The sequence below is a fragment of the Labeo rohita genome, chromosome 5 (genome assembly GCF_022985175.1).
Source record: "Labeo rohita strain BAU-BD-2019 chromosome 5, IGBB_LRoh.1.0, whole genome shotgun sequence".
NCBI lineage: Eukaryota > Metazoa > Chordata > Actinopteri > Cypriniformes > Cyprinidae > Labeo > Labeo rohita.
Window position 1 is genome coordinate 27,460,765 of NC_066873.1, and position 13,156 is coordinate 27,473,920.

A 13,156-nucleotide genomic window follows, 5' to 3' on the forward strand; every position below is an offset into this window, starting at 1 on the left:
ATGCATATTATTTTTGATATATTTACAGTAGGAATTTACAAAATATCTTACATGATCTTTACTTCTCTTTACTATCCTACTTATCTTTAATATCCTAATCAATTTTTTGCATAAAAGAAAAATCAATAACTTTGACCCATGCAATGTACTTTTGGCTATTGCTGCAAATATACCCGTGCTACTTTAGACTGGTTTTGTGGTCCAGGGTCACATATTTAGATCACTTTGGTTAAACTTGAATGTTTTCTTTGCTGTACTTTATACAGGAAACAAGTCAAAACAAACTTTGTCTGATCAGCAAAGATTGAAAAGCTTAAATCTAAGATAACAGTAACATAAGACATTTTGTCATCTTGTGATTTTTGACATTGTCTGTTTGTGACATGTGTGAGGCCGTACATTTATTAAGCATCTATAGAAAACGGCTTCTAAGGTGTGATGTTTGTTCATGTGGCTATTATACAGAAAATTGCTTACAGAATATCTGAGGCATACAGAGGGAAAACATATTGCTTTATTTATAATTATTAGTTTAAATAAAAATATTACAAATTGTATATAAATATAATATTGTTTGCATATTTGAGAACAGTAAAAAAAAAAAAAAAAAAAAAAACGTAGTCAATTGAAATCACTCAGCATGAACTTAGTATAAACACAAGTATAAGGGCTTAGCTGTGAAAGAACAAAACTTTCATACAAAAGGAAAATAAGAGAAAAAACATTAAAGTTAGTCTATTTTTAAAAAATATATTCTTTCGATTTGGCCAGCTGGTTTGGGTTAACTGAATACAAAAAAAGTCTACGTCATCATAAATGGCATTTTCTTGACTAAAGAAAATGCTGGCTTTGGAGAAGAAATTTTCCCATTCGCTGGAAATGAAAAACACTTCACTGTCTCATGAAAACAGCTGATGTTGTTCAGAATTATACGGCTTGCTTGACTGACTGGATTAGTGTAACTAGTGGTAATTTTTTCATGTTTTTCACCACTACCACCCCTAGCAATCCACCACCCCCATTGGAAAACATTTCCATGACATTCATAAACAAATATGTGCTTCTGTGGCTGGATCAATCTGCTTACAGCTAAAAATTGGCACCCCATTTCAAGCACAAAATGCGAATTTCTTGTCTTAAAAAAAAGAAGTACATATTTACACAATAAAATATTGCTCCTTAGCTTTTGACACAGTGAGCATTCATATCAAATATTGACGCTGGACAAAGATAGGGTGTTATGAGGTTTTTTACATTCAGCTGTCGATGATTAAAATGTACGATTATATATACGCTCAAGAAATACCCACTTGCTCATAATTAGCTTACTACTTTCTGCTTTGTAAAACAATGTTTGCAGGCACTTATGACATCTTTTATGTACGCAATACATGGGAATCTTCAAAGTCGGTGCTCATTAACAGTATATCGTGCCCTTTTTCGTGTTGACTCATAAAAAAACTGAAACAAAACAAACCTAACTCATACATCTGTTGAGAGGAAAATGTGTCATGCTTCTGAGAAGATCATGAGATGTGATCTTCATATTTCGAAAGGAAGAAGAAAAAACACCAAGAAAGTATCACAACCCCCACGCAATCCTTGTTAATGTCAGCGAGCATTTCCTAGTACAACAGCTGGAAAATCTCAGGTGTTCTAGCAGCTGATCTTGAGACCGCATCCTCTCGAAATGTCACATTTAAAGCTAAAAAGAATATAAGAACAATCGCCATTGTACAAATCGGACACGGACATGGGTTTCACCCAGAATCGCAGTCTACCAGTCGTCTGCCCATTTTATGATAGTGATGAAAGTGGAGAAGGGTCGCGGTTGGAAGTTCACCAAATTACTTGGACGTACTTTCACCGATAACTTGCTTGATGAGTCCATCTTCATCAGAAGGAAAGTGTTGAGCTTCGCGTCTGGAGTCGAGCTGCCGTACACCATCTGAGTGTCATGTGCAGCTGAAAACATATCCTCACCATTTAATCCCACTAGGATTTTGAGGTCTACAGCAGAGTTGCTATTATTCTGTGATCTCAGAACGAAGTTAGCTTGTATGTAGACCAGGTAGGCGCCTTTCTCTCGAATGACCATCGACATTTTGGTGTGGTCCAGAATGCTCTCACTGCCATTCCTGTATCCCCGCCACTCGTCCTCCCAGACCAAACAGTCATCTCTCTGTTCCCGAGCTTGAAGAAGATAAACATGTAGCAAGAATTCTCATTCTAGAATCACAGAGCTTTATATTAAGCTATGTCATTTTAATAGAATATATTTTTAATGAGAAATGTCGACTTGAAACCATTTTCTTTCATAAATATATTTAGAAACAAAATCGTGACAAATCACCTGTTAGAAGCCAGTACTCTCGAGAGACTTGCTCTCGAGCGATATGTCGGAACATATTTTCTATCGCAGAGACTGTCAGACAGAAAAAACAAGAAAAAACATCTGTAAAGATCTCCAAGCTTTTTACCACAAAACGAATGCTGACAATAAAGTTTGTATGACTAAATTCACAGCTGTACAGGAAAAAGCGCTGAAGCAGACCACAAAAATGCATTGGCGCAAACACGCAGCGAGACGGCTCGGCTCCCCACCCAAACATTCTCACAGCAGACTCCCACAAACACACACAGCCAACTAAAAGCACAACTGTCTCACTTATACAAAATGTTACCATTACAGAAACCACAGTTACTACACTGCAATCAATTAGAATGGGGATTCAGAGCTTTCAGAACCTTTCTACCACTTACGCTAGCTTAGTTTTCTTTTTATGTTAGGCTCCTATCAGCTTTTATTGTTTTATTGTATGATCAGTTATGTTTAAACCATGCACCGTTTTACAGGTAGGTGCTTGTCAGTGGTTAGTGATGTCAAATAATAACCAGGGTAACAATAACCTGTTGTTGGAAGATTTTTTTAATTAATATACATGGGGCTTAAACGCTTTACTTTGTAACGACAAAATTGAAATTACAAGTTAGTCAGAACGCGTACTCTTAACTTCCCGAAAAGACGCTAACGAACAGGGGTCGCGTTTGCTGAGGAGGTTACATTCATGCGGTAGGTCGACAAAAGTTTTCCCCCCCCACGTATAATACAAATTCATAAGTGCAGATCTTTCGTTTTGCGCCAAATGGCACTCAACACTCGCACCCTCATTTTAAACATTTAACTTAAATGCGACACTTTAAAAGCTTATGTGGCGTGAAGGGAAAAAAAGGTCAATAAATGACGCCAAGAGTCGCTGACAAAATGCACATCAAGTACCATAAACATGAGGTAATATTTAGGTGTAACTTACCATTCACGATGCCAATTCTCTGGCATCCAGGCACCTGTTGAAGTTACAGTAATACATGTCACTGTCATGCATATTTCAAGAGTAGATTGCACAAAAGCAGAGCCTACGTAAACTCGCGTAGCGTAAATGCATTCATTCGTTGTTTACAAACACGCCCTCTACAACTTGATCCAAGAATTATCTATCCACATAAAAAGCTCGAAGATGGAAAACAAGGAAGTGTTTCTCAGCCCTGCGTGTGTGTGAACTGAGGACCGTCTAACTTTCCCCCCCTCTTTTTCAGAAAAATATTAAAACCGCATGCTTGCTTTAGTGGTAAACTATCTTTAATTCAACCAAATTATTCGTCGAGTTAAGTCCTGAACACCGGGTAAGTTTATTGTCCTAGATAGCAATATCTTAAGCTCTAAGGCTGTAGACCCAGTTAAATTTACCTTCGACATGAAGAAATATGTCAAGCACGATGCGACTAAAATAAAGAGCAATGCTATCGATGTCCAGATAATATGCGCCCTAGCTGCCCGCGCTGTATCCATGCCTGCTTCTCAAGAAGTTGAAATAACTGTAGTCTCACTAGAAATGCCTCTTGTACCGGATGAAGTTGTCGACTGTAATGAGATATGAGTCTCTCCCACGCATTCAACGGTGCGCTATTAACTCCGCATCACCTGTGGGTGACATGAGGGTGGATGCGATCATGGTAACAGAAAACTCATTGCTTTCACTATGTAAAGCATGTCTTCATACATTTCATTGATTCATCTTGCTGTAATCTAAGCCAACATCTCGTTTCAATTGAGTTATAAGCATTGTCTGTAATTTTATCAGATTGCCTGTCTGGAGAGTTAATAAAATCTAAACCTATGAAAAGACAGTGAAACTTTCCCTTATGTCAGTTCTGCAACTGTATGTTTCTTTCTTTCTTTTTTTTAGAAACAGACGTTGTAATCTTTCATCTTAAAAGTGTGACAATGAAAAGAGATCTTAATCTTAAAAAATAGATAAAAACAATAAAAATCTGTCATTTACTCACCCTCATATTATTACAAACCTGTATATATCAAAAGGAGAATTTCTGGAAAATCTCTCTGAAGGTGAATGAAGGCAATGAATGAACATGTCAAGTCTCAAAAATGTGAAATCCCAATTAACTTCTCCAGAACAGCCATATGGTAGCAATTGTGTGTGAGGGTTGTGTTAAAGATGTAGCAATAGCTGGTTTGCAAAGTAATCGTTTGTTTGCATTAGAACTTCAAGTGATTTTCCACTTCTATTTAAAAACAGTTCTGAATGATTCATTCATGGTTTTCATTAAAGTCATTGAATCATTTAATGATCTAATCCCAGCAGTGGCGACCAGAAGTAAACTGTTAAGTGCCGTAGACAATAGAGAGGTCGGTGGAGCGTATAGCACTCGTTTATCGAAATCGAAAAATGTGTCATTTTAAAAAAGCAAGCATTTAGCATTAAACGGAAACTACTGAGATCAGAATTAGCCATTTTCCTGTTGTAGACAGTAACAGTACAATGTCGCAAAGTAGCAGAATAAAAAGTTTTTGCAGAACACTGTTGCCATTCCATCATAAAGTCCCTATCATCAGTCAATGACAACTTCAGTTTCAACACTCAAAGGTACAAAAGCGACAGCTTTAGGTGCTACTACGTACCGTACCTTTAATGTACCAATAAGGACCCTTTAGTGACAGACGTGTGACAGCTTTTGTACCTTTATTTCTGAGAGTGAACTGTTCATCCCATGGCTTCAGAAAACCTAAAAAGTGACTTTGCATCCTTTTTCAGTCTTCATCACCACATTCATGCATAGAAACCACTGTCTCCTCTGACACAGGCTTGGAACAAAATGTGTAAATGTGGACAGTATTAGAATTTTTGGGTGAACTATCCCTTTAAGAGCAGATACAGACCACAAGTCCGTTAGAGACCACCCATCTGGTATTTTCCCGTAATGTTGACTGGAAGTCATAAGAAATATCTGTAATCAATCACACAAACAAGGTCACCACATGTCTATACGTGTGCTCCCATTGGGTGTGGGTGTTAGCAGACGCATCAGCAAAAATCTTCATGCACTGTGCATGTTTAGATGTTGCTGGGCGCTTTAGGGACATTCAGTCTGTTTGTGAGCATCTCACTTGTTGATTCAGACGCAGATTATATTTTTCCAGTTATATACACACACATATATACTTTTACATGACTCATTTTTATCGGTTACTCTATTTACAGAACTCACAAGTTGAATTTCCAAAAGAGGGCAGTTTCCCAGATGATATCAAAGTAAGTAAAAGAAAATGCCCGCAAATGTCTTCCATTTCAAAGGCCTACATGGCTCGGTGATGCCACAATGACATCAGATTCCACTCGTCAGCACTCGATTGGCTAAGTGCTGTTGATTTCCGGCATCATGTGCTCAGATTCATTTAAATGTCTCGGGATTTTTGATGTGCAATAACGATTCACATTTCTGTTTGTCGTTACTGAGTACTTGAGCGAAGTAACTGACTTATTTGACTTCAAAGAACAATCTGAGTATGATGATCTTCTTGACTAAGACTGACAAAGCTCAGAATCAAAGCAGGGAGGCTGTGTGGCATATTCTGCCAATATCAGAGTCAAATACTCAAGAAATTCTCATAAACTGTTTATTTCCAGTGTCACTGTAGGGCTTTGTGGGATTGAGGGATGATCTTGACAAGAACTTCGACATGTCTGTGTCATGGCAACAGTATTTCCAGGTAGGCAAGAAGAGACATACGAAAGACTCTCACTACTACAGCAGTTAGTTTCCACTTGAAACGCTCTCCATTAGCAAAATGGAAAAATGCAGTGTTAACTGGGACGGGAGATAAGTGAAAATCAGTCGTGTTTTGAATCACTCCCACAGCACATCTGCATTGTGTTTACAATATCGCAAAAAAAATCAACATTATCATCATATTTCTATATGACACTTCAAGCCTTTTTATACGAGGGAGCAGGTGACAAATGCAGGGGTGGAGTAATGTGTACAATGACACCTCTTTTATGGTTTCAAATGTTAATTTCTCCGTTAAACATGATTTCTGTGAAAAATGACTAACAATAAAGAGGTCAGAGTTTAAGAGCATGCTAAAAGTTACATTATCTGTTAGCATTAGCTAGTATTTTTTAGTATGACCCCTTAATGGATACCCAGAAGGTGTGGGCGATTGCAGGAATACTCCCCAGCTATCTACCTCTGACCTTTAAGAAGGGTACAAATTAAAGATGAGAACAAGTGGGTGGGGGGCTTTCTCCACTGGATTGTTTTTCAGGATTGAGCAAAAACAAATTGTTCACCCCAGTTCTCAAAATCAACACCAGCCAGATGAAAGTCGCGATATGGAGATTCAGTGTCATCCAGTATTTGTGATCAAACAGGCACTCTGTACATTATAACTAAAAGAAGACTGCAAAATGACTCACTGAGACAAGCCACCTGGGGGCTAAGTATAGCGCATTTAGATCACATTTTAGAGTGTTAGCAAATTTAGGACTTGTTACTCAAGAAATAGAAATTGACAGGATCGGGTTAGAGCGTAACAGATCACATAGCTCAGCCATGAAAAAAAATGTCACATGTCAGCATATCGCTCAAACTCAAAAGACTGGCTTCAAGCAGCTTCACGTGCTATGCCAGGGAGGGGGGGCTATAAATATTTGAAATGAAGCGTTACAAGATGTTAAAAACAAGAAAAACCTTTGAACTCAGGCACTCGCTTGATTTATCCTACCATCACGATTCGTACCCAGATGATGCCATCAGAAACACATGGTCTGTAGATGAAAGTGATGATTTTACTGAACAGAGAAAAAGAAACTGATCTGAGCAATATAGTTTACTGCACATGTAAAAAAGGAGTCATCTTTTAACCTTTGTTTGATATTTGCGGTCTCACTTAGGGAACACTGCAAACTGAAGTAAACCTATTGACATACATAAGAACAGAGTATACTGCTAAATTATAACAAATCTGAGATGTGCATAATGAGGATTATGCCATCTTAGTTTTGCAGGATATGTCAAATGCTAAAATACGTAATGCTTATGCATTTGGACAAATGTAGTTTGGTATTTAGTTTAGTTCGAAAAACAAAACAATATAGATATAATGAATAATAAACCAATTTTTAGACACGTCTGAATTACACAATATAATTACACAAATTGTATACACATCTGTATTTTTAGTTGAAGGGAAGACATAACATAGGGAGTGAGTTTGAACAACTGAACTTTAGGTTATGACGAATAATCAAGATGTCTGAAATGTACCTAATTCATGGAAGTATTAAACAATAGCTCCATAAATTATAATTAAATCAAATAGTAAAAACATCACATCTGGTACAAACTTAACTTTTAATTTCAAAATAAAACAATACTTGCTTCCTTAAATGTTACAGTTTGCCTATAGCAACAAATAAATATTAAACGTTAGCATCCAACATAAAATAGGTTCACAGTGCCTTAAATACAACTGAATAATTTTGTTCACAAAAGTTCTCGTAAATTTTATTCAGCTGAAGCTCATGGTTTTCACTAGTGCATTCTAGATTTGTGTGCAGTATGAACCAGACAGTCAGGAAATAATCCAGTGGCTGAAACTAGTGACATGTGCCGGTATTTGGTAATGCGATATATCACAACAATGAAAATGCAAGATATTGTTACCGTAGGCACTTCAAAATACGGCAAATAATTCTTTATTACAAATTATTCTGATTTTTTTAATGCATTTTAAAAATACTTTTCCCATCAGCTGGCTAAAATGCACACAAAACCTTCTGCTACTTTCTGTTTCTAAATGATTTGAATTATTTAAACAGCCATTCAGATTTTTGTATTCGCTATGGTGTTCATCACAGCGCCAGATAGTAAAATAAAGGGATAGTTCACCCAAAAATGAAAATTCTGTCATTATTTACTCACATCATGTTGTTCCAAATATGTAAGACCTTCGTTCATCTTCGGAACACAAATTAAGATATTTTTGATGAAATCTGAGAGCTTTCTGACCCTCCATAGACAGCAAGAGCCCTACCATGTTCAAGGCCCAGAAATGTAGGACATTGTTAACACAGTCTATGTGACATCAGTGGTTCAACCGTAAATTTATGAAGCTAATAAAAATAACATAGATTATCTGACGTAAAACGCACATACACCTTGTTTACGAGCAGAGGAAAGCAAGTGCATGTGTCAAGGTATCAAAGGTCTTGTGGGTTTGGAATGACATATAAGTGACAGATTTTTATTTTTGGGTGAACTATCCCTTTAATAAGCTGTTTAAATTTAAACCTTTTTAAAATTTTTATCTAAACTACAACATGCCCTAGATGTCATTTGAAAATGTTTTGATTCTTTATAGTTTACATTAAGGCTCCACTAGTTAACATTAGTTAATTCATTAGTTTACGTAAACTGCCAATGAAAAATTATTTTAACCATTCATTAATCTTAATTTCAACATTTAAAAAAGTTAAGTCACCCAAAAAGAAAATCAGCCCATTATTTAGTCACCCTCCAGGCATCCTAGGTGTATATGACTTCCTTCTTTTTGACAAATGCAATCTGAGTTATATAAAAAATTATCCTGGCACTTCCAAGCTTTGTAATGGCATAGGCGGGTGTTTCTCTTAAACAGTCTAAAACAAGTCCAACAAAGTGCCTCACACAGTTCCGGGGGGTGAATAAAGGCCTCCTATAGCGAATCAATGCATTTCATAAGAAAAATATCCATATCGTAAGAATCACACAAGAGGAAGTTGTTTGCCAGGCTCTGCGTTGGAGTGCAGTGGTTGGTATTCAGTATAGGTGCGGTCGTGAGTCAGTGTGTCTTCTGTAGGTATTGATGTTTATTATTATTGTATTTAAATGTATTATCCTCATGGTAAATTACTGGGTTGGGGAGGGTGTAAAATTCTAGCCTAACAAGATAACAAGTCCACAAGTTTCCTAACAAGAACCCTGGTCCATGCATGGGTGTGTTCTGTGCAAGAGAAGGGAATTCACTTCCGCATGTGCTTTGAAAAATGCAGTGGTGTGTAGTGTTCACTTTAGGCCGGAGGACTATCATCCCAGTGATATGTTGGAGATTAACAACAGTTTAACAAGAACCAAGTGAGACTCAGGCTATATTTACACTAGTGGGTTTTTGTTTTAAAATGCATAACTTTTGCCATGGTTATGCCTGTCAAAATCCCTAAATGCTGCAAACCCTGTTTTAGTATGAAAACTCCAGGGTTGCCTTTCAGTGTAAACGGACCACAATGAAATGAAAACCATTGATAAACTGTAGTGAAATTCATTCATACGCATAACTGAAATAAGTAAAGATTGTCTAAAGCTATTAATATTTTAAACAACATTTTACCATAGTCAAGTACAATTCTGAACGTGAGACGAAACAGTGCAATTTTACAGAGTCGTGTCGTGAAGACGCGTTCGCTAGCACCACCGAACTACATAAACAGCAAGGTTGTATTTTGAAGAATTGCACGTAGCAGAGACTTTAATAATGGGCTACTGTAGTCCTCTTGAGGAGCACGTCCAACATTGTTTAGCACGTCCAACAAGTGTTTAATTTTGTAGGCTAATTTATTGTTCTCAATTTCTATTCAGCAGTTACCATTTTAAATTTTAATCCTATTATTAAATATAGACTATATATGGGATTTTTTTCCTCTAGCAATTGAAGACCAGGGAATGGTCAGTGTTAGCTTATTGTTAGCTTATTTAACTTTCACACTTCAATTTCATTAATACAGTGTACTGTTATGGTGGTATTTTAAATTTTAGGGTTAACAGAAAACAAAAGAAAATTAATCATGATACTACTCGTTGTTTCATTAGTAATGGTTAATAACATGGTTATTTTCCGTGTTTCAGCCATGGAAAATTAATGGATAATGTCCTGGCAGAAAATTATCAATACATTTGACTCTTTTTTTCAGTATATGCTATAGTTACACAAATATCTTTAAATGTAAAATAATGCCTTGACGAATTAATCCATAAATAATTTTTAATTATAAAATGGATAGTTCCGGTCCTTGATTCTGATTGGTTGAGCCATGTTCAAAGCTGTTGTAAATTACTCTACAAACATACACCTTTGTTTACTTTTGTGTGTTGCTTGGCAACCACTTCGTTGCAACCATAGATATGTATAGATTCCCCATTTAACTGCTCCACGCACGTAGATGCATCTGCCATCTCGGAACAGTCAATTTGACGTCATTCACCATACTATAGGTTCGCAGACCAACGGCTATGCAGGATTGTGCCATTTTGAATATCCAGTGATTACTATAGTGAATGACGTCAAGTTGACCATTACAATATGGCGGACGGCTTACGTATAGACTTCTTTCCTGAACGTGGAAGTCACGCCTGACTCTTAACCGCAAGGATGCTTTGCATTTCCGGTGTCCAGTGTTTCTAGTCAAATAAGCGTATATTCCGAGTTGATAATCTAATGTCAAACCTAGTAAAATGTTTTTAAGAAGCACATGGCTCCATAGCACCATCACTTTGCAATGTCGCAATGACTGTAATTTGTCAGTGTCTCAGAACATACACTAATTTGACTAGAAACACTAGACACCGGAAATGCAAAGCATTCTTTCAGAGTCAGGCGTGACTTCCGTGTTCAGGAGAAATATCTATAGCAGCCCACAGAAACACATGAGGCATCTATATATATATATATATATATATATATATATATATATATATATATATGTGTGTGTATGTCTCTGGTGCAACCATAACTGTTTCTGAAGAAATACATTTAGTTTTACGTTTAGTGGAAGAATACTGTTTTTATTAATATATATATATATTAATATTTTATTCATATCACTTTATTTGCTCCGTTTTATTTTGTGAAAGCTTACTACATATATGGAATAACTGTTTTATAAAAGCAATAAGCCCCATGAAGCCGTAGTTTACAGTAAATTCGCTTTGCGTCGTACCTAACAATGCCCCTTAACTGTTATAAATTCACCGTAGACCACGGCTTACTGCTTTACTCTATGAGGACTAGATATTGTAAATCATTAAGTGCTTTGCAGCTTTTAGGCCTATTAGGTAACACTACTATTTACATGTAGTAATGATAATAATTAAAAGAAATGCAGTACTGGTCTTCAAGTCATTGTTATGTGCAGGGAAAAATACATGAATACACTGCCACCATGGGCCACTCGATTCACAACATTGACATCAGCAAACCGCTCACCCACACGACGCCATACATGCTGTCTGCCATCTGCCCTGTACAGTGAAAACCGTGATTCATCTGTGAAGAGAACACCTCTCTAAAGTGCCAGACGCCATCGAATGTGAGCATTTGCCCACTCAAGTCGGTAACGATGACGAACTGCAATCAGTCGTCCCCGATGAGGAGGACAACGAGCATGCAGATGAGCTTCCCTGAGACGGTTTCCGACAGTTTGTGCAGAAATTTTTTGGTTATGCAAACCGATTGTTGCAGCAGCTGACCGGGTGGCTGGTCTCAGACGATGTTGGAGGTGAAGATGCTAGATGTGGAGGTCCTGGGCTGGTGTGGTTATATGTCGTCTGCGGTTGTGAGGCCGGTTGGATGTACTGCCAAATTCTCTGAAACTCCTTTGGAGACGGCTTATGGTAGAGAAATGAACATTCAATTCATGGGCAACAGCTCTGGTGGACATTCCTGGAGTCAGCATGCCAATTGCACACTCCCTAAAAACTTGCAACATCTGTGGCATTGTGCTGTGTGATAAAACCGCACATTTTAGAGTGGCCTTTTATTGTGGCCAGCCTAAGGCACACCTGTGCAATAATCACGCTGTCTAATCAGCATCTTGATAAGCCACACCTGTGAAGTGGATGGATTATCTTGGCAAAGGAGAAGCGCTCACTAACACAGATTTAGACAGATTTGTAAACAACATTTGAGAGAAATAGGCCTTTTGTGTACATAGAAAAAGTCTTAGATCTTTGAGTTCAGCTCATGAAAAATGGGGGCAAAAACAAGTGTTGCGTTTATAATTTTGGTCAGTGTATATATCTATAACACTGGTCTCTCACCAAGACACCTGCCCTGTTCTCCACTAGTTCTCACACCACAACTCTATTCACCTTATTTTTCCCGTAAGAGCGGGTGCTGCCATTTGTAAATTGATTGTGTTTGGCTTCTAGTGTCATTCGCTTTCAGCTATTTTATTTTTCAGCTTTTTTTTTTTGCTAACATCTAGAGTACTATCTGGAGTAAAACGTCTGGAGTACTATAGACTGCCAAAAGTTATAACAAATCAAGGAGAAGAGTGCAAGAAAACATCTGGAGAACAAAAGGCATTTGTGGTTGGCCAAACTGAACCGGGATTTCCAGGGCAAGAATCTTGACAATATTTGTCTTTGTTCTTATCATTTCTAGTTTGTCAAAATATTGCACCCTTTACTGCTTACTAAATCCTTCTCTATATAATTCAGCAGCTTCCACACATTTTCCATGGTTTAGACAGCATAAATTAGCAGAGCAATGTATTCAGTAGTACATTAACCGTGCGTATCCAGGTAACTGACCAAACTGTGACGTAAGTGCAAACCCTCTATTTTGTCTCTTCTGATCGTTGTTCTGTCTAATCCAGGCCTGTTCCCTCCCTCCCGTTACATAAATTCGGGTTTGGCATTTTTTCAGATGCAGAAGCTAAATTTTTTTTTTTTTTTTTCGCAAACACGACTCCAAAAGCCTACATTATTTTTCTACATTGACTCACTGGGGGATCTAACCTGTAATATGCTCTTTAAT

At 37.3% G+C, this 13,156-nt stretch overlaps 1 protein-coding gene across 2 annotated transcripts; it reads right to left on the bottom strand.

The window, feature by feature from the left end:
* Positions 1–532: 532 nt before the first annotated feature.
* Positions 533–9,438, bottom strand: si:dkey-220k22.3 (uncharacterized protein LOC796870 homolog). 2 transcript variants are annotated; one of them, XM_051110418.1, is made up of 4 exons: positions 8,287–9,438; positions 3,315–3,348; positions 2,354–2,425; positions 533–2,193 (listed from the first exon to the last, which is right to left on the bottom strand). In XM_051110418.1, exons 1-4 carry the CDS (start codon positions 8,320–8,322, stop codon positions 1,778–1,780), a joined length of 558 nt encoding a protein of 185 aa, XP_050966375.1. In that variant the 5' UTR covers positions 8,323–9,438; the 3' UTR covers positions 533–1,777. The 2 variants fall into 2 exon arrangements, with proteins under 2 accessions (XP_050966375.1, XP_050966374.1); XM_051110417.1 differs by lacking the exon at positions 8,287–9,438 and adding an exon at positions 3,749–6,271.
* Between the last annotated feature and the right edge of the window lie 3,718 nt (positions 9,439–13,156).

Bases quoted from the DNA above. Each gene is read 5' to 3' on its own strand.
- si:dkey-220k22.3 (XM_051110417.1), bottom strand. From the start codon at position 3,850: ATGGATACAGCGCGGGCAGCTAGGGCGCATATTATCTGGACATCGATA. The intron at 3,349-3,748 runs GTAAATTTAACT...TAACTTCAACAG, and splicing joins CATATTTCTTCATGTCGAAG to GTGCCTGGATGCCAGAGAAT. The intron at 2,426-3,314 runs GTAAGTTACACC...TCTGTCTGACAG, and splicing joins GAGAATTGGCATCGTGAATG to TCTCTGCGATAGAAAATATG.